Below are 25,285 nucleotides of genomic sequence, written 5' to 3'. Positions count from 1 at the left end.
TCAGTTTTTAATTATTTTTTTTAGTTCATTTTGTTTTCCATTTTTCGCAGATAATAAAGAGAATTTCTTCCATTTTTTATGCCTTCTATCTCTCTCTCCACGTTTCCTCTAATTCCTCCTGTTCACTCCTCTTTGTCTACTCTCAGATTTCCACTTTTTTCCGCTGTCTCTCGCGCCGCTACGATTGGCCGGGGCCCATTGGAGCCGGTAAGACGATCCATCGGCAATCGGTTTGAATGCCAGCGACCGCGGGGCGCCCGTGACTCAGTGACGGATGGATCGTTGGATGCGTCCAACGTGTGTCGTGGCCACTGCCTGCGATCTGAGGAGCCTCCGGTCCACCGCCAACGCATTCGAAGTTCCTCCGTCCCCCCGTCCCCCCGCCCACCCGTCTCCCTCAGCCCCTCCCACGTTCTACCTGCCCGGAGGTATTTCTTCCCCCTCGTCTCCGGATCCTTCCGTCCCCCGCTCCTCCCCCCGCCCGCTCCACGTAAGTGTTTAAAATGAAAGGTGCACACACCCAAAGCAAAACAATGGCTGTCTTTCTTTCCCTCCGTCATCCCCCCTTCTGAAAGGCCTCTGGCCTCAGGTATGAAACCCTATCAGCCGCCGCAAACGGCCGGATCAACCTAAATCCAGCGCCTGGGGGGAGGAAGAAGGCCGGGCCGCGTTCTCACCGAGACGAGATACGGAGAGGTGTCGGGCGGCGGGAAAAAAGAAGTCCGCAGCTAAACCAGGGCCGAGCGTTTCCAGCTCAGGTTCATTCCCCCATTAATCATTATCATCCAAACCCGGTCCTGCGCCGCTCGCATTCATTCGTCACGGCGCCCAAAGCCTGCGTTCGATTTCACACATCGCTAAAGCAGATTAACCCTGGTGAAGGGCTCTCCGCCGCGCAGAGCGAAGCTCCTTCCGGGCCTGCCGTCGCGGGGCGGCCATTTTGTCTCATGTCTGTTTTTGCCGACAAAAAAAAACTACAAACGGGTTATTTCTAAAAACCTTCTACAATTCAGGACTCAACACGGTGTGCACGTTCATGTATTTATTAAGTAATATGGTCAAATGGTAAATATGGTAAATATGGTAAATATGGCAAACGTCTTAGCCGCATCAGCGTGAATGTTGTTCTTAATCGACTGTCATCAACCCTGATTTATCCGGATTAATTATACTGTAGCAGATGTGTTATAAAATAATTCTTATTTGCAAAATAAGAGGTTGGAAGCAGCTAGAAGACTAACACGCCTCTCACAGTTCACGTTTTTTAAAAGCAGCTCTGCCAACAGAAGGGTTAGACACTCGCTTATGAATCAGAAGACCACAGAGTCCCAGGTTCAAACCCCACTTGCTACCATCGTGTCCCTGAGCAAGACACTTAACCCCAGAGTGTCTCCAGGGGGGGACTGTCCCTGTAACTACTGACTGTAAGTCGCTCTGGATAAGGGCGTCTGGTAAATGCTGTAAATGTAAATAGAGGCTGTGATCATACTCATATCATTTTGACAAAAATAATCATATAAAAAAAGACTAAGTTGCCCTGGTGCTGGAAAAAACACCTGGACTTCAGGTCAACTCAGGCCAACACTGTAATCTATAGTGACCTGAAGAATATTTTACTGATGGTGGAGAATAACCCGGCTGATATTGAAAGTGAAGTGATTGTCATTGTGATACACAGCAGCACAGCACACGGTGCACACAGTGAAATTTGTCCTCTGCATTTAACACATCACCCTTGGTGAGCAGTGGGCGGCCATGACAGGCGCCCGGGGAGCAGTGTGTGGGGACGGTGCTTTGCTCAGTGGCACCTCAGTGGCACCTTGGCGGATCGGGATTCGAACCAGCAACCAGCCTCATTGTTCCATTGATCAATGACTATAAAAATGTATAAAGAAGGAACTACAATTAAAAAGTTCTGAAGGGGCGGATACCAGCTACAACTTGTCTGATCTTTAACTTTTCTAATCAGTGTTATATTTTTACGTGTCGGTCCTTGTTTGTACGGTTTAGAGGCGTGAATGTCTGACTGAATATATAACACTTTATTTCTCTATTTTGAACTTTTCTGCCCACGGGTCGGGTTCCCCGCAGAACGGCGTTCAGGGGGTCGTTGTTTATTTGCCGTAATGCCTGACAGTCGAGTGAATGTGCGTGTCTGGTTTTCTTCATCATCTGAGCTGAGTGGGGAGAGGTGGTCTCCCTCGGCACGTCTCCGAATCGGCAGGCAGAAGCAACGCGGCTCCTGCCTGACGTGGAGCGAGCGAGGCGAGAGAGGGAGGGAATCGTGCTTTTTCTACCAAATAAAAACCTGTCACGCCGCGTGACCGTCTCCAGGACGATCGGGGCCTGTGAAGTCCGGCCCATTTATTTAACTCACATTACGGCTCCAGCTGCACCGAAAATAACACGCCGGGGATGGGGGCGGGAGAGAGAGCGGCGTCCTACAGATGCGTCAGTGCCTCTTAACCTTGAGAACGCGCGGAGCGTGCAAAACGCCGCCACTGCCCTCGCGTATGCAAATGTCCTCGTTGATGCACACGCTCTCTGGCACACGCTGCTTACACGAGACCCGCTGCTGACCTCGCGCATTAGCGGAAGGACGCCGGGAACGCTGGCCGGGCACCCCAAAAACTCCCTGGGCCGCGAGGTGTTGCCCGGGTTTATTTCGCGGGCCAAACAAAGGCCTGATTGAGCGTGGCGCTCCATTAGCATGCGAAGGGGCCCGGGCCTCGGCGCCGAGCGCGTGACTGACGTCTGATATGATCAGAGTAATTGCTCCACGCCGGAGACGGGGAGGGGCGGGGCAGCGCGGGGGTCGCAGGTCGAGGAGAGACGCGGAAGGGTGGCGACGACGGCGCATTTCGGGAATTAGGATCAGGAATTTCTTCACGGGGCCGAAAGTGGCCGTGAACGGTGGAGCTGCAGGAAGCATAGGAGGCATGATGATAGTCCTGCTGGAGGAGAGGGTCTCTCTCTCTCGCTCTCTCTCTCTCTCTCTCTCTCCCTTCTCGGCTCACATCTGCTCCTCTGCGGCAGAGCTGCAGCATTCCTCCTCCTCCTCCTCCTCCTGCTCTTCCTCTCGGCTGCTGCGGAGGTTTGGGCACTACACGCTGCCTTTTGTATCCGGAGCAATTTCCCCGCGCCCCCCTCTCTCTCTCTCTCTCTCTCTCTCGGTCCCCATCCGTTCGTTTTTTCTTTCGCTTCACCCCACCACCCCCCTCTCTCTCCCGCGCTCCTGGCCCCTCGCTCGCTCGCTCGCTCGCTCGCTCTGCAGTAAATGATGATTGAGCAAACAGGAGGAGGGCTGCAGGGGAGAAAAAACGATGGTTATCCCGACTCGGCGTGACGCGCATCCCAAATCAGCCCCCCACCCGTCCCCCACATCATTGCCCCCGTCCTCTGTGACCGGTGGAGACCGCTGCACCGCCGACTTCAACCTTCACACCGACTCCTCCTGACTTGGTCCCTCGCACCGTTACTGAAGATCCTCCAACCAGACCGGGTCCGGGGATGCATGACTCCTCCCCCCTCATGGCGAGGGATTAATAGGTGATAATCCCCCCCCCCCAGAACGGCATGTTCCCTCTCGGCCCCTCTCGCTCGCTCTCTGCCCTCCACTCGTCCCCTCGCTGCCCGCCTCGCGCCCTCCTTCCACCCGGATAACCGCCGAATCACTGACACTTGACGTTTACCGTGGATTACGAGGCGGGAGTCGGATATTCTCTCCCCCCGGATGCGGAGACGAGGTCCTGCGGGATCTCGCCGTCGTGATCGATTCTGGAGGAACCCTGATTTATACATTATACGGCTGTGCCGAAGGACAATGCGGTCGTCATTACCCTCCATGTCAGTTAGCATTAGCATGTGAATTGGCTGCGCGGCGTCGCGCAGGGTTGCTTAAATTGATCTGTCCGTGTGATTGGTTCTGAATGGGAACACGCACTCTGCCATTCAGGGTGTAATGGCTTCAGGTTCCACCATGCTTCATCACAGCAGACGGACGTTCCTAATAAACGCCGAGATCCATCAACGCATCGGACGTATTTGTGGGAGCCCTTCGTCATAAAAATCGGAGGGGGGGGTGTGGCTTACCTGCGGTAATTAGCTATAACGTCACGGAAAGAATTCAACTTAAGAAAAATCAGCCAGTATGACCCTGACCCCACTGCTGCTCTCGGGATGCAGAAGGTTTTTGTCCCGTGTTGGACGTCACATGTTGACATTCGGGGAAACTTTTTTCAGTGGGGCTTGTTCAAAGTTGGTAAGTTCAAAGGCGATGCATGTTAAAATCATTCCGAAGGACAGCTGTCAATCACCTGGCTCCTCCCATTTGGAAATTTTGTTAATGAACAAAAATTTTATTATTACACGTCAACAGAAATGTAGTTAGTTTCTCTTATTGAGTGATTATTTCTCATTTTATCGAGTTATGCAAATCCTTACATTAGCGAACAGGCCCCACGCTTAACGCGGCGATTAGTGCCAGTTTGAAAATAGTGCCCTTAGACCCACCAGAATCGGGGACGAGTGATAAAAGAACATTTTCCAGCAGAGTGGACGAATGGGGCAGCTTCAAGCCCACATTCCATCGTTCCAGCGTGGATTTTCAACGACAACACGACCCTTTCCTCTGCCTTTCGTCTTCCTCGCTTTCCATCTCTCCCTCTTTTCACCCCCCCGCCCTCCCTCCATTCCACCACTCATGTCTCTCCGACTGCGGCAGCGCTGGGCAGCCAGTCGGAAAATCCTCTGATTGTTTCTGACAAAAATAGAGTGAGGAGAGAAAGAAGGGAACAAAGAGAGACGGAGGAATGAAAGAGGTGGAGAAACGCTGCGCCGCAAGACAGGAGGAGGTGTGAAACGCTGCAAAAGCTCGGGCCCTTTTCCGTACGGGCGCCGTTGCTGTCGTGCCCGGCGTGAGCAAGCTCGACTTTGGGCGCCGCACACTTCAGCCGGCGTTGACGCGCCACGACTCGCCGCGCCTGTGGAGGAGGAGCCGGGGGGTGAAGCGGCCTGAAAAAAGAAAAGATGGCTGCCGACGCGGGATTTGGCCAAACGCGCCGGCTAGCGCCCTTTTTCCCTTCCGCTTCAGCACACCCCGCCAGACTCGGCGCGGCGAAGGTCACCCCCCGAGCCGTTACAGATCACAGCGGCTCGCACACCCAGGCAGAATTGGACACCGTCCTTTAGGGGGACGTCTGGGACTGGATGACACTGTCGGAGTCGATCCGAAGGCGCTAACTCTGCGCGTGATGCTATGATGATGATGATGATGATGAAGTCAGCAATGGTTGACTGAGGCCCATCAGCCACTGGACTAGTGGAAATATATAGTATTTTCCGGTGTTGTCTAATGTAACATCGAATAGATTTACAGAAATAAGCGGCAAGAACAAAAAAAAAAGTAATCTATCATACCTAATATATCCGCATTAACCTGCTGTCAGGAGCATTATAGTAAAGTAAAAAGCATATTCCCCCACGGGCATAAAATGGACAGCTTTAATCTGGAACGTCATAAACGCACATTAAACAAACGACAGCTATGCATTTTGGAGAGGAGGGACTCGTCTTTTCATTAGAGATGTGCACCGTAGCGAGAATTTCTTGAAGGTGCTGCGTTGTTGCACGTGCGACGCTTTTTGGGGTTACAGGTCATGGTTAGGCTAAGGTTAGGCTAATACGACAGCGTTTTTGCCCAAAAAAGCCACTTTGTCGTCTACGTGGATTACCATAAAAAAAGAGGAATTCACTCTGGAACCCTCCCGGGTCCCCTGAAATGCCATTGCTTAATACTGACACCCAGAACCCAAGTTTGTACACAAACATGACCACGCCCACTACCAACACCAACATCAGTGGCTATAATTCAAGCGTTCTGACGGGTGAACTGGTTAATGTGACTTTCGTGATCAGTTAAACGTTGTAAAATCACACGATCCCTTTACCCTCAACCCAGAGGCTCAGCGGTAACAAATCTGAATATAATCCCAGTCCCAGGTGAGGGTTCGTATTAAATACCACGCATGCGATGCAGTGAAAGGAACCAGCTCTCATACACCACACCAGGTGGACAGACCACAAAGCGGAAGAGAGAAAGAAAGAACCGCGATGACCCGTCAGATTTTAGAACAGCATTCCTATCTGTCTCTCCGCTTTTCCCATGCTCCCCTGATCTCCCATTCACCCTCAGTCAGGAATTCCTGACACCTTTCATCCACGAAGCAGGGGGTTTGCGTGCCTCCCACTGGCTGCTCGTGTGTGTGATTTATACGAATACACGACTCGACCGTACGGCCGAATAGATGGATGGTCGGAGCTGGGCGGCTGGCTGTGATTGGGTGCAGCCGTACGGCCCTGTCCGGCCGGCGTGTTGTCAGTCGGCCCGCTGTGACCTTAATTTGTTGTGTCTTGAGTGGCTCTGCCTACTGAGCTGGTGCTGCACCTGAGGGAACAAATGAAGAGCTTCACAGAGGCTGGCATCCCATCAGACAGCTCAGTGTGTGTGAGTGTGTGTCCGGGTACTTAAACCGGTGCCTGCTATAGTACCGAGTGCCTACACACAAACGCAAGCCATCATGAGGTCAAAAATCGAATTTCTTCACAGCCAACAAGGTCAAGTGTGGTCTAAGCATATTAAATAATATTATATGTACCATACAAAAAGCATGGGACTCATACAAACATGATAAAAATTAAGAGGATTATGAGGATCATGTGGCAAAAAATGCCATCAGAGTCGTTGGGTGTGCAAGGAGCACAAGAGCGGCAACCAACACTTTAAAAAGTTGGATGGTTTTTAACTTTCTGTCACGCACCCACGACTCAGTTCAGCGGAGGGGAATCTGCTGGTTACGTTGCGAATGCTGGAAAGGCGCGCTTTTTAGCTTTATATGCAAATAAACAGTTTTACAATGTTTATACAGCCTCTAAAATGAAGGATGAAGGATGTGAGTTCTAATATTTCTATACTTTTCTGGTCAACACGTGCATTTTCCTTTTTATGTTAATAAAATGTTGATGTTATCTCTGCTTTCTTCAGGTTTCAGTCCACATTCTCAGAATAAATAAATCCTATTTAAAAAAAACAAAACATTTTTTTTTTTGCCATATCGCCTAGCCCTACTCGGAACCCATTTGGTCCCCACAAATATAATGTTTCATCGCAGTGTGTGTGCATGTGTGTTCATGTGTGTGTGTGTGTGTGTGTGTGTGTGTGTTTTCCTTGGCAACCGCTGCAGCCTAAGCGGAAGTGACAGGCCGGGGGAAGAGATAGGATGAGACGGGAAAACAAAGAGCGGAGAGGCAAACGAAGGCCGTCTAATGAAGATATGTGGCCATGGCCGGCGCGGTGATTATTACCGGGGTGCCGCGCACGGCCAGGCCCCTTTGTAGAAGGTTCCGGGGCCGACCGGCGCGCCGAGAGCCGAGTGATTGTTTAATGCCTCCATCAGAAATAAAACGGCAGCGGATTCGGTCGCGGCAGGCTGCGGGCTTTCTATTGTTCTGCACCCCGAAACGTTCCACCCGCTCCGCGGCATCGCTCGCCAAGCTAATTTCATGCGTTCTGCTGTGTGCTCTGCGCTAATCACGGACTTTTATTTTTATTTCTCATCAACGAAGCGAACAGGTAGGATCTGATGCCAGCAGAGAGCAGAGGGAGCGCCTGGACCAAGGAGATTGAGCCGAGAGTCTGGGAGCCGGCCAGATTTGTGGGTCTCCTGGCCGCAGTGGTGGGGGGCCGCCATACACGAACGGTCTACATGGAGGTCTGGAGCAGAGCGTAATTACTACGATGCCCACCGGTCTGTCAGAGCTACTTCATCTTAGGTCCCCCTGGTGATGTACACGTGATGTAGAAGCCCGGGAGCAGCTGATTCGGGCCTGAAAACACTCAGAAATCGTCACTGACCTGCATGGATCAAACCATGTTGTGAACGCCAAGTGCGTGTTTTCCACTCTGACAATAACCAGTGACCAGGTCGGTCAAATCAGGCCTCATAGAATCTAATAAGGAACCCCACAAAACCCCCAATAATCCAATAACGAACCCCACTCGAATTGATTCCATGAAAACGTCAATCACATGTGGGCAGCTTGGGAATTTTTTTTGAAGCAGGGTTGTTAGATTTTAACTCTTCTTTATGGGCAGATGAATAACAAAAATGGTTTGAGGCGGAGTTCATATAGATTTGAAATAGATTTATACATATCAACACTGAACACACAGAAGCAGTTGGTACATAAAAGTGCTTGTGTAGGGAAAAATATTTGTAATAAATTGTGCAATATGTATATGTGTCAAAAACACAATGGTAAACACAATGTGTTACAACACAATGGTAAATTTTTCCCCTCACCCCTCGATATTCGACTAGATTATTTCCAGATTATTTGAACACATCAAATTTTACTTATTTTGTATTTCTTTTATTCTGCAGAATAAATATTTCTATTCCATTACACCATTACAAACCAGAAATTACATATTATTAATATTATTATTCCTCTGTATACTGGTGCTGTACCCAACACCCAGAGAGCCCTGGCTCCCTGCACTCCTCTCTGATACCTGTCCGTCCTTCCCTTCTTCCTCCCTTCCACACACACACACACACACACACACACACACACCCCTAGACCCGGGCAGGTCGCTGCAGAGCCCCAGCTCACTTTGCTGTGAGGGCGGAGTAAGAGAGGAGCGGTGGAGGAGGGACTCTAGTGGGCAGGTGTGCATACCAGACGCGTTTTACACCCCCCCCGTCCGGAGATCCTGCAGACAATGTCCCGCGCTAAAACCCCCGGCGTTTGGGGCAGGTCTCAACCCAGCGGGACCGTCCCCCGTCACATTTCATATCCACGTAGCGTGTAAGGGCGGCCGATCCGTTGGCCTGAACAGCAATTACGGGGTATAATTAGCCGCATTATTTATGTATGTTGAGGGGGGCTGAAGCGAAACTGAATGCAAAGAAAACAACGCTTCTCCATCCTTGTTAGGTGTGTGTGTGTGTGTGTGTGTGTGTGTGTGTGTGTGTGTCAGAGCAGAACGTAGTCAGGATTTTGTTGTGCTCTACGGTTCCACATCTGTGAAGAACAGATATCACATCACCCCCCAACCCCCCAAAATAAAACTCCACCCCCTCCCATATCCTCCATGCCCCATGCATCGACCTTGCAGCGTTTCAAGGAGAAATTGATTTCCTTCCCCCCCCCGTTCATGAAACTTAATCTCAACAACAATGGAACTCGACAGAATTTCCTCCCAAATGCCTCTGCGGAGATAATTCCCTTTTATTATCCCCTTCTCTCGCTTCCTTCTTCTCCTCCTCGCCTTCTTTGTCTCGTCCTGGCTATTTGTCTCTCTCTGTTCTCATCAGCGCCTTCAAACGTAATTTATTCATCGTTACTCACAGGGCCGGACGAGTGTGTGTGTTTTTTGAATGGTGCTTGCTGTCATGTCGGGGTGTTTGAGGGGGTTTTTCCGTCTGTTTGTAAATTGCACCCCCGGTGTCTGTATTCATTGTTCTTTTTTTTTTTTTTTTGTACAGAATGAAACGCCCTCTCACCCGACAAACTTGGACAATTGCACACATGCGCACACACATTTAATCATATTTACCCTTCAGTAATTATGGGAGATATTGTATCGATTTTTCTAATATTTCTCTCTCACTCGCTCACACGCACACAATAGCAACCATGTAACGAATGTATTATAAGCCTGTAATGAACTATTTGTAATAATTATGTCCACACCTCCACCTTTCTAGCGGTGGGAAAAGCGAACCCTTGTTTTTATCCCTTGGAAAAAGGGAGGAATTCCAGTCCTTTTATAGAGCTCGGATTGCTCTTCTAGAACATTTGTACATTTCCAGACTTCATTTGCGCCACAAACATGACAGCTTTGGCCAGGGGTTTGGTGATTTGATGAATGGTAAGTCGGTTATGAAGAGATACGCAAAGAGTGTTATTTTAATGTCAATCTATGCCTTCGAAACGTAAATGTGTGTGTAAAATTGATTTTCCTTGGTGGTAAGAGAGTGAGGGTGGGATTTATTGCTGTTAAATTATTATTATTTTTTTTAAATGTGAGCATGTGTATATTGTAATAATATATGATCGTTTTTTTCTATACGATCCATTTTTTTCCGCTTTGTGCGGTGCAACGCTTCTCAGAGGCCGGATTTTTCCTTCACTCGTCCTTCTGCGCGGTGGCAGTAAAGCCTCCCATGCGGCACCGCGAGCTGCTGCAGGTCTGCTGTCAGACGCGCCGGTGCGTCTCGGACCTGAGAGCCCGGCCGGGTAACCGGCCGCCCCAGAGGACCTCTTATGCAAATCCCGAGCTGCTCCCCCGGCACGAGTTATGGCCGCTTTATGAGCCTCCGCTGCCGCCGCTAGCGCCTGGTCCGTCCGGCTCAGCGTGGTGGGAGGTGGAGAGGAGGAGGGGCATATGGGATATGGGATCGGTTAAGTGCCCTTCACCTCCCTACACCGATGTGGCCCGACGGAAACCGGGACGCTTACCCACAATTCCACAGCCACGCGTATTTAACCACGTCCGGCAGGCAGGTAATGGCGGGTCGTGCCGGCTGAAGAGGCGGGCATCTAAGGGCTCGCCCGAGTGCACCAATCGGACGCGGATTAATATCCGAAGTGGGAGAAGCGGGTAGGGGGCGTCGACATGGAGACGGACGGACAGACGACCCCCCCGGCTAAGTGCCAGCGAGGATGAAAGTCACCATCTGAGATGGCAGTCGGCCTGGGGACCGAGAATGAAGGTCAGCGCACCTGCCGCACCTTCATTGTCCAGCCAACCCAGAGTCCCGCCCTGCGCACACAAATACACACGGGGGACCGGGCGAGAGGACGGGGGACAGGCATTGAGTCTCTCACGGACAATCGCAGGCCTCGGTATCATGTTACCCGTCCAACGGGTGGTGGCAGCTTTGGCCAGCCCGTCCTCGATCCGTCCCTCTCTGCTTTCAGACCAGACGCCACCGCCAAAAGTCTTTTCAAACGGAAGCCGAAAACCGTATGGACAGTTGTCCTGAAACTTTTCCTGGGGAGACACACACAGACAGAGACACTCCCGGCCCTGTAATCATTACCGGCCGCTAGGGCTGCCGCAAATCTGAAGGTCGTGCGCCACAGCCGACGGCGCATCGCCGGGACGATTCCTCAAGGTCATTTAGGACATACGGTTATGTGGAGGACAGAAGGTCACGTGGCTTTTTCCCCGCACCCGCTGCATCAACACGGACCGTGATGCCACGGCGTCCGCATCGGAAAGGTCACCGCAAGGACGGCGTGAAATGGGGGGGGAGGAAAAATACCGATGCGTCACCTCACACACACACACACACACACACAACAAGAAAAATAAAGACCACAACACAATTTGGACGGCGGGCGGTTGCAACAATGCGGGACATTTCTGGCTGTCGGATTATTGTCCTCCTTATCTTCGCGCCTCGGGCCGCGTGCCTGTCCCTTTAAATACAAAAAAGCCATGAGGTCACCACCGAGGGTTCAATTTCACCGTACGGCTCAATCCATCCCACCGCCGTCAATACAGTGACTCGCTGCGGAACCTTCGTCGCGCGCGAAGGAGAAATTAGCCGGTGGGAACGACGACGGGGACGCGGGACGGGCGCGAGGGCGGCTTGCCGCTGGCACCGTACAATTAGTCTGCTGGCAGACAGCAGTTATTAGCGGGTTAATGACACGGTTAACGCGAATTCGGGCTGTCACCTGCCGCGGCGGCCGCGCACATCGGCGTGCTCAATGAGCCTGGAATCAGGAGCGTTCTAACACACACACACACACACACACACAAACAAATTCAGGAACCAAGACGCAAAAGGAACACACACACCGGTGCAAAACCGCAGGAACCCAGAGACGCGCAACGTTCACTGCAAGGCGAGAGAGAGAAGTTGAGACAGGCTGGAACAAAGACCTCACACACACACACACACACACACACACACACACACGTCTTGCTGAAGGTGGACTCTGATGGGACATGCGGAGTGAATCCTGATGGTGGAAAAGGCCAAAGGTGAAACTATGACGCACAACATAATATGCATAAACACACACACACACACACACACACACACACAGAAGACAGTCCGTAGGTGTATGTATGTTGCACAGTATACGACGCGCGCACACACACACACACACACACACACAGACGCTCGATATGTATTATGTATTGTAGAGTGACCCAAAACACAGGTCTTTTGTGTGGACAGTTGTCCTGAAACTTTTTTCTGGGGGACACGCACAGACAGAGACACTCCCGGCCCTGTAATCATTACTGTCGGCCGGCCAGGAAATGTGCCCCGAGGACAGAGCCCCGCCGGGGAATTAGTCCAGGCATGCGTTAAACGCTGGTGCGGCACACACACACACACACACACACACACACACACACCGAAATTCTCACACACGCAGGGTTAAATGCTGTGTCACGCCATTCTGGGGACAAACGGTGACACGACAAGAACCAAACTGCCTCCGTCTCGTTCTGGACTCCAGACAGATGACTGACGTTAAAAATAACGTGAGGAGCAGGAGATGTGGCAGCAGCCCTCTGGAAGCTCGATAAATAATTTACAAAAGCTTATAATACACACACGGACACACACGTACCGCTTCCAGAACCTTCCACACTCGGGTTTTCCGGATTTTAACCCTGCGAGGTGATGCGGAGTCAGAAGGACTGAAGAGCCCAGGTGAGAAGGAGCAGGACCAGGGGACGAAGGGGTTGCTCTGTGAACTTACCCAAGATCATCCTTCCTTTCTGGTCTTCTCTTCAACTTGAACAGCCGTCCTGCTCGTCCACTCGCTCTGCTGCCGAGCACCTTGGGATCTTCTCACTTGGGGATCCCAAAAAAAAAAAAAAAACGAGGTGGGTCTCCCGGCCAGGTGTCCCTCCGAGGTCTCCTGTCTCGCTCTCTCACCCCAGGAAGACAAAGGGAGGCTGAGTCCTGCGCCCGGGACTACGTTGGGGGAAGCATGGCGGCTGCCCAGTGTCCCCCAGAGTCTGCCCTCTCCAGGTGAACAGCAGAACTCGGATGCGGGGCGGCCGGGCGGGGGAGGTGGGCGTAGCTCCACCGCTCAGCCAGGTGAGACGGAGGACAGCTTGAGGAGAAGTGGACAAATGGAGGGGGGGGTGGATAGAAGAAAAAAAAAAAAAAAGAAAGAAAAAGGAGCAAAAATGTGGGGGTTCAGTGAAGCGAAGGGGCAAATCCGGTCCGGAGCACGGCGAGGGGACGCGGTGGCAGCAGCGGTGGCAGCAGGGGTCCCCAGCGAACAGCCGACGCTCTGCTGCTCCTCAAGAGCATTTCTCTCTCCGCTGGTGGAGAAGCCTTAGTAACACCGTCAATCCGGTGCCGGCTCTCTCTCTCTCTCTCTCTCTCTCTCTCTCTCGTGTTTTTTGGGGTTGGGTATAACCTAAAGGCACCTTACATGCCTGGGCTCTGATTGGTGGCCGCCTCGGCCAATTGGAGAGGCGGCAGCCACTTGTCATCCTGCAGAGTGGTAGTCATGAAGGAGACGGAGCCCGCCTCTCCCCTCTCTCTCTCTCTCTCTTTCTGTCTCTCTGCTTTTTTTTGTAGGGGCTTTGGGGGAAGTCGTTTTTCTCTCGTGTTCCGTCGACCGCCGCTCCTCCATCCCTCTCATCTCCGTCCCCTCCCTCTCTTCTTTGACTCCATGTGACTGTGGACTTGTTATGGGATTAACTTCTCTCTCTCTCTCTCTCTCTCTCTCTCTCTCCACGCCTCCCGCTCTTTCACACATTCCTCTGCCCGCCGGCCGGAATGGAGAGAGCGGGAGCAGCAGGCCGCACGGGATATGGACGGGATGAAGTGGAGGGACAGGGGAGAAGGAGAGGGGAAAGAGAGAGAGGGTGGTGAAAAAGAAAGCGTGCTTTTTTTACGGATGAAACGGAGCGGCGGAGGGCTGAAAATAGCCCGTCTTTGGCATGTAAACTCCCGCAAGCCCGTCGTCTTCTTCTTCTTCTTCTTCTTCTGCCGGATAATCGCAGCTGGAGAGAAGGGGGGGGTAGAAGCGGCTCTCAAACGCCGGGGCTTACAAAAGCTGTCAAAAAATTAATCCCCCCCAGGCAATGTGCACACACCGATACACACACACACACGCACACACACACACACCAATACACACACACACACGCGCACGTGGACGGCGCAGGTAGAGAGATGTCGTCCTCCGTTTCACGCTCCGATCCACCGCCCCTCCTCTCCGGCGCGGTGAGTCAGTGAGCGCTGGAGAGAATACTAAGAAGCTCGGCTCTCCACACAACACCAGCCCACACGATACAACTGTGTGTGTGTGTGTGTGTGTGTGTGCGTGCGTGTGTGTGTGTGTGAGGAGATTAACTGCATAGTAACTGCGCATCTCCGAGAGGTCAAAGGCTTCATTTTTTTACTGACTGACTGCACCTATATTCCGGGTGGGGGGTCAAGGGTCAGGACCATGTAATGTCACATCATTCTTGTCTTTAGAATTTACAATGAGTACTAGTACTAGAGAGTAACTAGAAGCCTCTGCATGCTGGTTATCTGTATGTTGGAGACTAACCAACTAACTACAAACCCAGACCTTTCTGTTGGTGTGTAATTATTTCTGACGGACAGAAGATGGACGGTAGTAGCCTAGCGGGTAACACACTCGCCTATGAACCAGAAGACCCAGGTTCAAACCCCACTTACTACCATCGTGTCCCTGAGCAAGACACTTAACCCTGAGTGTCTCCAGGGGGGGACTGTCACTGTAACTGAAATATAAATGTAAAGAGGAACTTTAATAATGTCTTTATGAACAAAGTTTTTAAAGGGGGAGGGGCCTGTAGGCATGATTGACAGCTTTCACATACCCTACTTCCTCATTCGGGATGATTTAATCCGCCCTCCGCCAATACGTCACATGCCCAGGTGTAGTGTAGCGTCACTTTGCTTTCTCCTTCGTCTCCTTACTTCGTCTCTCTACACTCCTAATACCCCTTGTACACAAACATCACCACGCCCCTTAAATTCAAGACTTCTGATTGGGCAACTAGGGTGGGGGTTAGTAGCCTAGTGGGCAACACGCTCGCTTATGAACTGCAAAGACTACAAAGTCACAGGTTCAAATCCCACTTACTACCATTGTGTCCCTGAGCAACAACCCTGAGTGTCTCCAGTGGGGACTGTCCCTGTCACTAATGATTGCAAGTTGCTCTGGACAAGGGTGTCAGATAAACGCTGTAGGTGAACTGGTGAATGTGACGAAACAACAACAACATTAATTTCTTATTTAGCCCATAATCCCTTACAGTACGTCTCAATGGGTTTTGACAGGCCCTACAGTTCACACCTGAAGACCCAGCATCTTCCACAGACAACCTACCCAAACACCTGATACTAGTCCAAGGGCAATGCAAGCAAATCCTTAAAGTGCTGCTGACATACATACATACATAGATAGATGTTACATACAAGATTAAATAGAGACACCGTCTAGCGATATTTACAGTAAGTAAGTAGCGAGTTAAAGTGCAGGTAATATGGTGACTTACGAGAAAAGCAAATAAGTGTGATATTATTATTATTAGTGTGATATTATTATTAAGTACAGTTATTGCACTTTTTTATCACACATAGTCATTGCACACATAGAATGAGGTAGGACAGCAGAGTAAAGTGCACGACTGCATGGTTGAATGATAGCATACATGTCTCATCCTGTCCAGCCTTTATTCCTTTTACTTTTGGTGATGGGACGGAAGTTTTTGACTCATCAGTCTCAGCATTGATAAATGAACTTTTTTCTTTATTACAAACCCTGCTAGATACCAGCTGACCCTCCGTGACCACAAAGACTCCAGTAACCCATGTCTTCAAGGGTTAGCCACCCTCCTGAGACTTTAAACCCCAACCCATGGGCCGCCGGTCACTGTGTGTGTGTCGTTGTGTATCTGTGTGTGTCAGCAGTAAAGGGTGTTTGGTTTCCTCATTAGTTGTGTCCGTATCAATAATTCAGTCCCGGGCCTTGTTGAGCTCAATGGCCCAAGCGCTAATGTGCTGTCCGGCCCCACCGGGGCCCAAACCCCAGCAGGGCTTTAATGGATGTTATGATGAGAGGGTGAAATAGAAGCGCGGGGATCTTCTGTCGCGCGGGGAGAGAGGGAGGTGAGAAGCTCCCATGCAGGGTAAGGAGAGAGGACGTCAGCGAGAGGGTATCGGCGGACAGGTGCGAGGGGGGAGCATGAAGGCGGAGACGAAGCTTTTTTCCTCCACCCGTGAAGCTTCCTACCGGACGCGGACGTTCGGCCCGTCTCCGGGGGTTGTCAATCCGTCTCGGTGTGATCAATCTGACCGGAGCTGCGGCACTGGGTCAAGTTCCGACTGCTAGAAAGGTCAGCAGACACCCAGCTGACTTTCATTCCTCGCATAAATATCAAAGCAAAAAAAAGCTAAAAGCTCGACAACTCAACAAAATACATTTGTATAACTGAAAAAATACAGTTGGGTTGGCATATAAATGAAGATTAACACCTGACACCTGAAGTTTCGTTAATGTTTAAATATGGTATCTTGCTGTATATCTTCCCCTATCTGGTTATATAAGGTTGATTTTTGTTCTATTGGGAAAAATAGGGCTGTATGTGTATTGGGCTGTATGTGTATTCAGCAATTTTTCTGTTACACTACATAAAAGAATACTTTCAGAATACATATGTTACATATACGTATGAATACATATTTAATATTTTTTTCCAGTTTTCTTAATTACGTTCTTCCCAAAATGTAGCTTACAAAATGTAGGTTTGCTGTCATCTTATATGCATGAAATGTTCAACCTATGTGTCAATAGCTACAATTCATTTGTGAGTGTTTGACATGTCAAAATCAATTAACTCCGTTACGTTTTCATCCTGTGTGGCTCTGACCTGTGACCTGGAAGAAAAAGCATCCTAGCCAGAGACAATCACCACATTAAGATGGAGACAGTAAACAGTGAAGATAGAATAATTCGGAAGAACAAACATTGCATTGGGGAAATTAGGTGCGACAAGATGAAAATACTTAAATGAGCACAGTATTATTTGATACACAATCTTAAGAACTAATCATGATTATTGTGCAATTGTAGATGACACCCTACAGCTAATGCATGCTTTGATAGACTCCAACTGGGTTGAGTAAGTTATAGTAGGTGTTGCAATAAATTGACAGTCTGAGTCACTATATTCAATATTACACGTGTATCTTCATTAGCAGCGATGATAATTAACTCTAATTTTATTTGGCCACAGACGCTGCCAGCGTAGCCTCACACATTCCTCACAGCTGCGTCACTCCAAGATGGAACTGGAAAAGACAGCAAGGCGTCTTTGGAGAGAAATGGTCTGTCGTTGGCACAGATGCACAGGGAGCTTACAGACGCTAATTTAAATTTCAGAGTTGATTCCAGACATTTTTCACCCCGCAATGAACCAACAATTTTTAGATCACAGCGAGATCTGGGTTTGGCACGGGAACCAACACATCTTATAAGATAAAGAACACAGGCCCTGGGACAACACTGGGACAAGAGCTCTGCTCTCAATGAAGGAAATGATGAATAAATGAAAATAGCCAAATATTCTGGCACCAAACCTGCTGCCGTGTGCCAAAAAGCCACAGCTAAGGGAGAATTTTATCTTTCAGCACAACAGCGATGTTAACTGCACAACTCCACCTGACCCAGCAAGGTCTCCTATGGACTAATGAGATGAGACAACCCGACAGATTTTTCAATGTACAGAATACCAGTGTGAACATGTAATTTGGTCTCAATGCTGAAACTCAACTCTGAAGACAGTCGAGGTGAAATGGGAAGTGGGGGACGATGTGAATGAACCCCACCACTGACGCATGGCAGACCTGATCTCGGAGAGTGGACGAGAATTTCGGAAATGGTAGCTGTGAGCTCTGGTGTTAATGCTTTAGCTATTTGCTGGCTCTGGATGAAGGTCTTTGGAGAGGCTTCATCTGGTCGTCAGTGGTTCCAATGAATAGAATGCTCCTCTAAGGACGTAACATCATAATCTTGTGTTCAAGTAGCTTTGATATAAATCTGCCCCGTTCGACATGATAAATGCACCAGACTCCAATGCTCCTGTGTCCCTGAATTGGTTGATGACCTTCAGTTGGTTTATGGCACCTTTAAGCGGGGTTGTGTTTACTCTGACCATCAGAACAGTCCACATGAGTGTCCACCTCTCAGAAGCAGACGTTTTTTTGAAAGCCCTCAGCCATTCAGCATTAGCTGAATTTCAAACAGAAACACACTTTCTTCAACATGATATTATTAGGACATCACTATTACTCTTACATTCTGCTGTTGCACTTATCCAGAGCATCAGAAAGACCAACTCCATTCCATGTATGACACCATCTCCACCATCAGTGTTTACCATTCAGAAGCCTGGTGTTATATTCTTACTGGAACAAGGATCTTATGTTAAGTTAATTATACAAAAAAAATTAATATATCATGCAAATATAAAGTCTAATGGTCAAAATCCACAGTATACTGGTCTGAAGATCTGCAGGGACCACAGCAACCTCAAGCATCCCTCTGCCACCATGTCACTGGCACGGTGGTAATCTCTAGGCCCACATGGTGTGTGTGACTATGGCTGACCCTGTCCCTTAACTGGACGAAGACAGCCCTTCACAATCCTGTCTGCTCTCACACACCACAGTACACTCGCTTTCCTATACACGCTGTCGCCCTCTGCTGGCGGCAATGCTCCAGCACTCCTGCACCAGGGTTCAAAAGCTAGGTGTTGACAGCCCCCAGGGTGGACCCCGAAGCCGTAAAAACCGAGACGTCTCTCTTCCTCTCGGCTGGAGCGGGGCAAATGAAGGTAACTATCAAAAATAGCATGTAATGATGCACCCCGTGCAGCCGCAGAGGGTTTCACGCCGTGCAACCACGAAACACCCGGAATAATGGCGAATAAAAGACCTGAAAGGGTTGCGAAATTTCATGCATTTTCTCACAAAAAAATTGCTTTCAGACACAGACAAAAAATAAAAAAATGAAAAACAGATGTGGCTTCCAAATGTACAAATTCACAAACCACATGCTAGACAAACATGCAAATCACATGTTTAACACTGCATCGCAGCACACAGTGCACACAACGAAATGTGTCCTCTGGATTAATCCATCACCCTTGGTGAGCAGTGGGAAGCAGTGGGCCGCTTCCTTAGCCGCTAGCCCACCGCTGCCCCAAAAAGTTGGTAAGAGACTACTGGACTGAAGAGCAGTCAGCATGGAGATAACGGGTATTGAACCCGAAACCTCTACCACTGAGCTACATCCCCGCAACAAAATGGCATTTGTGCTTTTCAGGATTTTACATAGAAATTAAGTCCTTCGATCTGGACTTACCAGTGGTACACCTACAATCCTACGCTTCGCCAGCTGGGCTATCGAAGGAACAATACAAGTACCGAAGCCAAAAAAGAACTGGGACAAGTAACGGCTGCTGGGAGTTCATTTGCATGGATAATCAGTTGCTGCAAGGCTGAAGTACAGAATTTCTTCCATGGAGCAATAGATGGTCAATTTCAAAAGTTTGTCTGTATAGATATTTAAATATAGATATAGCAAAATGTGCTAATCCTGTCAGTTCTGGCACACTAATGTTGGAAACATTGCACATTATACTGTTTTAAGATTTGTATTCATCTAGTCATGTCTTCAAAATACATACAGTACAGTATGTACAGTACAGGCCAAAAGTTTGGACACCTTCTCATTTTCTTTATTTTCATGACCATTAACGTTGGTAGATTCTCACTGAAGGCATCAAAACTATGAATGAACACATGTGGAGTTATGTACTTAACAAAAAGTGGAGACCTGACCTCCACAGTCACCGGACCTGAACCCAGTCCAGATGGTTTGGGGTGAGCTGGACCAACAAGTGCTAAACACCTCTGGGAACTCCTTCAAGACTGTTGGAGAAGCATTTCAGGTGACGACCTCTTGAAGCTCATCGAGAGAATGGCAAGAGTGTGCAAAGCAGTAATCAGAGCAAAGAAACTAGAATATAAAACATGTTTTCACTTATTTCACCTTTTTTTGTTAAGTACATAACTCCACATGTGTTCATTCATAGTTTTGATGCCTTCAGTGAGAATCTACCAACGTAAATGTTCATGAAAATAAAGAAAACACATCGAATGAGAAGGTGTCCAAACTTCTGGCCTGTACTGTACTTCTGAGCTTGAAAATCTGATGTCCTGCCAAAAGTAGACACTAGACGTTCCCCATCTCAGGCAGGCCTCTCTTTTCCACCGCGACACCTGCTTCACATGCCAAATCACCAAAACCTCGGTTTAGAGAAGTAACGAGAACAAACCGTACCGTGTGCACACCAGCTGCGTTCGCACCACAATGCCCCGCTGTGGACGACGAGGTCAGGCCGCCCCGCGACCTTTTCCCATGTAAACTCCTCCCGTGAAAAGGCCTTGTGTGGCCGTGTATGTGCATCAGGCGCCGAGCGGCGTCCCGGAGCCGGGGTGGCGAATTTAGAGACTGCACTGAAAGGTCAAAGAAGCAAGGCCCGAGCAAAAAAAAGCCAAGACGCTCCTCCAATCACGTTCCACCACTCACTCGCCGGAACAAAGAGAGACCTCAGAACTTACGAAGGCACCCAAATCATTGCAGGTCGGTGTAACACTTTACACGGTAACTTACAAAAAAACGTGCAGGCAGCAAAGTGTACATTCATATGGAACACTTTACATTTACGCCATTTACCAGACAGTAGTTACAGGGACAGTCCCCCCCTGGAGACACTCAGGGTTAAGTGTCTTGTTCAGGGACACGATGGTAGTAAGTGGGGTTTGAACCTGGGTCTTCTGGTTCGTAGGCGAGTGTGTTACCCGCTAGGCTACTACCACCCTCTATAATCTTCTGCTTGTGCTTGGATGATAACATGGGTCACCAGAAGAGTGACATTTTTTACAGTGAAAGGTTTTACGCGGACTCTCCGGGGCACGGGACGTTCCCTCGACGGAGGACAAATTCTCGCACCCGGGTGACGGCACACAGTGCGGCGCCCTACAACAGGAGATATTCACAGCGGTCTGGAAAACGAGCCGCACGGGCAATTCCACGTGAAGCAGCTCTGAATCGCCCACAATTTGAGTCTGGGTGTCCGAGAACGTGCCGTCGGTGTCTGTCTCCTTCTTTATCTCACGAGCTTTACAATAGGAACGCACAGACTGAAACCCTGTAAAAAGTCCTGCTGAATGAAATGGCCGACTCGAGCGCCCGACTCAGCGACCTTCGGGGTGTATCAGCTTGCAAGTCGGCGAACGATCAAACTAAAATAGAATATCGATCAGGCATGGCGGATATTTTCCTTTTTTCTTCTTTCTTTCTTCGTATGAAGTTTCAGATGGATCCATTATCCATTAATGGGGCGGTGGTGGCCCTAGCGGTTCAGGAAGCGGCCACGTAATCAGAAGGTTGCCCGTTCGAATCCCGGTCCGGCAAGGTGCCACTGAGCAAAGCACCATCCCCACACACTGCTCCCCGGGCGCCTGTCATGGCTGCCCACCGCTCACTCAGGGTGATGGGATAAATGCAGAGGACAAATTTCACTGTGTGCACCGTGTGCTGTGCTGCTGTGTATCACATGTGACAATCACTTCACTTCACTTCTACTTGGATGGGAGACTGCCTGGGAATACCAGGTGTTGTGAGAAAGAAAAAAGAAAAGAAAAAATTTCACCGTGTGCACCGTGTGCTGTGCTGTTGTGTATCACAAGGGACAATCAGTTCAACATTTCAATTATGTTGATGTGAGCTTTCACACAATGAATTTTTTTTTAAACCCTGAGCTTCGGCGTTATATTGGTGTGTCCCGTCTTTCTGAATGCGGAACCCCACCCCTCTAGTGTGCACCGGGGGAATGTCGATGTTGACCGTCACCCCCTCGCACGGCGCCGCTACTTTTGCACCTACGGCAGAAGACACATGGGCTCCTGACACCGAGTCCATCCGTCTCTGTCTCTCTCGCGCACTTCCTCAGCCCACACCGGCCTGTTCCTGCCAAACACAGGGTGGTGGCGGCCTGGCGGGTAACACACTCGCCTATGAACCAGGAGACCCAGGTTCAAATCCCACTTACTACCATCGTGTCCCTGAGCAAGACACTTAACCCTGAGTGTCTCCAGGGAGACTGTCCCTGTAACTACTGATTGTAAGTCGCTCTGGATAAGGACATCTGGTAAATGCTGTAAATGTAAATGTAACACGGGCACGGTGTCCCGCCCAGGAGTCACCTCCGGTTCCTCCGGACTCGACTGATCTTCTGCTCGGACGGAGACGGATCTGATATAGTCCCCTCAGCCCACTTCCGGCACGAATCACGTGTCCCATTTTGACATGTTTCGTTTGTGTGTGGATTATAAGTACAATGTGCGACAGAAAAGTCAGATTTGACCTTGACCCAACTTTAACACTGAACTTATGGAGACAATTACGTGTCTCCTTCGCTATGAGTGAAGTCATGTGGCCGTTCCTCTTCAGGTCCAGGTCCTGGAGGACCTCAGAGTTTTTATTCCAGCCGCGGCTGCTGCCTCCAAAAACATCTGAGTCTTGTTAAGCTTGGGTCGATTCTCCAGACTCAGCAGAATACAGCCTCTTCACCAAATGAGGAACCAATGAGGAACCAAGGATCATGTTCTTAAAAACGGGAAATTTGAAACTGAATCCCATTACAGTGCAAAAGCAGAGAACAGGTTCAAACAGCCCGAGCATCCTATTGAAGCGCTATTATGATAAAGAAAATATCATTACGGGGACGAAACATGGGGATAATGCGCCTGAGATCACAACCCAGGGCTGGTAGTAGCCTGGTGGGTAGGACACCCAGGTTCAAATCCCGCTTACTACCATCGTGTCCCTGAGCGAGACACTTAGCCCTGAGTGTCTCCAGGGGGGGACTGTCCCTGTAACTACTGATTTGTAAGTCACTCTGGATAAGGGCGTCTGGTAAATGCCGTAAATGTAAAAATGCAACAGGGTGTCGTCCTGCAGCCTCATCCTCAAAATAATTGTCTCTTTTCAATGCACTGAAGATCTGTGAAGATGCCGAGCCTCTCGGGAACGAAACGGTCCACAACGGGGAGGTTTTCTGGGGGTCGTGGGCGGTTCTGTTACTTGGGCTTGCCCAAGTAACCCCACTTACTACCATCGTGTCCCTGAGCAGGACACTTAACCCTGAGTGTCTCCAGGGGGGGAACTGTCCCTGTAACTACTGATTTGTAAGTCACTCTGGATAAGGGCGTCTGGTAAATGCCGTAAATGTAAAAATGCAGCCTCGTCTTCAAAATAATTGTCTCTTTTCAATGCACTGAAGATCTATGAAGATGCCGCGCCTCTCGGGAACGAAACGGTCCCCAACGGGGAGGTTTTCTGGGGGTCGTGGGCGGTTCTGTTACTTGGGCTTGCCCAAACTTCACGGTTTTAAAAGCACCAAGCATGAAAATGTCGCACGATCCATCCTTACACACAACACTTCAAATCGATTAGCAGTTGTGTGTCGCGCTGCTGAGTGGCAACACTCAGGGTGGTAGTAGCGTAGCGGGTAACACACTCGCCTATGAACCAGAAGACCCAGGTTCAAACCCCACTTACTACCCTGAGCAGGACACTTAACCCTGAGTGTCTCCGGGGGGGGACTGTCCCTGTAACTACTGACTGTAAGTCGCTTTGGATAAGGGCGTCTGGTAAATAATGTAAAAGTAAGTAAAGTAAGCAACACACACACACACAGAGGGAGAGACCGCATGGCGAGAAGTCGCCATGTTTGTGTGTAATCAGCTCATTCCTGTGCCGTACGCTGGTGCTGCATGTGGCGCGGGGACTAGAAGCAGGGACAGGTGGACCTGTCAGGCCCCTGCTAAAGCCACCGGCGGGGTCAAACTCTTCTGAAGATTACCAGCGCGCCTGGCCAGGGACACTATTTTTATCCCCAAAATTCAATTAATACCCCGAGAATGTTTTTGCGGCTCAAATGAAACGTGCGCGGTGCACCGTGGGTAATTGGACATTAATGCGTTGAGGGGTGTATTTATGGAAATGGTACAATGGTCTCGGGTGGAGGGGGAAATAAAAGCAGATCACTTCATGCAAAGCGATATTTAAAATTCGATTCGCAAACGTCCCCCGGTGAGACGAATCCGTGTTTGTCCCCAGGGGGGACTACAGAACATCTTAGAACATCTCCGCTGTGGTTTCGTTCGTGTTTTATATTCGTCTGAGGGACATGCGGAAATCACAGATCCGATTTCGGAACTCTGACTGTTCCTGCTTTGTATGTTTTAAATAGAATCTTGGGTTCTAGGATCGTCTGTGTGTAGATGTGCACGAATAGTAGTAGCCTAGCGGGTAACACACTCACCAGTGAACCTGAAGACCCAGGTTCAAATCCCACTTACTACCATCGTGTCCCTGAGCAAGACACTTTAACCCTGAGTGTCTCCAGGGGGGGACTGTCCCTGTAACTACTGGGTGGTAGTAGCCTAGTGGGTAAGACACTCGCCTGTGAACCAGAAGACTTAGGTTCAAATCCCACTTACTACCATTGTGTCCCTGAACAAGACACTTAACCCTAAGTTGCTCCAGGGGGACTGTCCCTGTAACTACTGATTGTAAGTCGCTCTGGATAAGGGAGTCTGGTAAATGCCGTTAATGTAAATGTAAATGACACACCTTGTGACATGGCATCAAGAGCGAGATGTTCCTACCTGAGGCCCACATGAGTGACGTCTCTCCTTTCGCAGTCACAACTGTCCCCGCACGCTAATCCTTTCCAGCATGAAGACCCCTGCGAGGGCTGGGAACAGGATTCCAGAAGTACACAATTCCGGGACTCGGAGCAAAGTTCCTTCCTTCACCGAAGCACAGAGGCCATGTGAGACGCCGGCCCATTCCTCCAGCCGTCCCCCTCTGTCCCCCCCTGTCCCGCCCTCTCCCACTATCTCTCACCGCTGTGAGAATACAGAACAAGTGTAAGAGATTCCAGCAGCTAATCACGCCGGCTCTTTAATAAGTGAGGACAACTGTGTCAGTGGGAGAGGTGGGGGACACGACAGAGGGAGGGGACTGGTCCAGGCGGGGAGTCAGGTGTCAATTAAGGCATGGAAAAGGGACAGAGGAAACATATCCATCCGTCAGCTGAGAAGGAACCGGGGCAGAG

The 25,285-nt window shown here is 49.7% G+C and overlaps 1 protein-coding gene across 3 annotated transcripts in view; it reads right to left on the bottom strand.

The window, feature by feature from the left end:
- The window catches only part of znf385a (zinc finger protein 385A), a 58,640-nt gene extending 33,636 nt beyond the window's left edge, over positions 1-25,004 (bottom strand). Inside the window, exons 1-2 of one of the 3 annotated variants that reach the window (XM_028993070.1) lie at positions 12,916-13,195; positions 12,793-12,852 (exon numbers count right to left, since the gene is read on the bottom strand). In XM_028993070.1, coding sequence (XP_028848903.1) covers positions 12,793-12,802 — 10 coding nt within the window. In that variant the 5' untranslated portion in view covers positions 12,803-12,852; positions 12,916-13,195. The other 2 variants (XM_028993069.1, XM_028993071.1) reach the window with 2 other exon arrangements.
- Positions 25,005-25,285: the final 281 nt, after the last annotated feature.

The sequence above is a fragment of the Denticeps clupeoides genome, chromosome 10 (genome assembly GCF_900700375.1).
Source record: "Denticeps clupeoides chromosome 10, fDenClu1.1, whole genome shotgun sequence".
Lineage (NCBI taxonomy): Eukaryota > Metazoa > Chordata > Actinopteri > Clupeiformes > Denticipitidae > Denticeps > Denticeps clupeoides.
The sequence above is the reverse complement of the archived record's forward strand: the minus strand, read 5'-3'. Positions and strand labels throughout refer to the sequence as shown.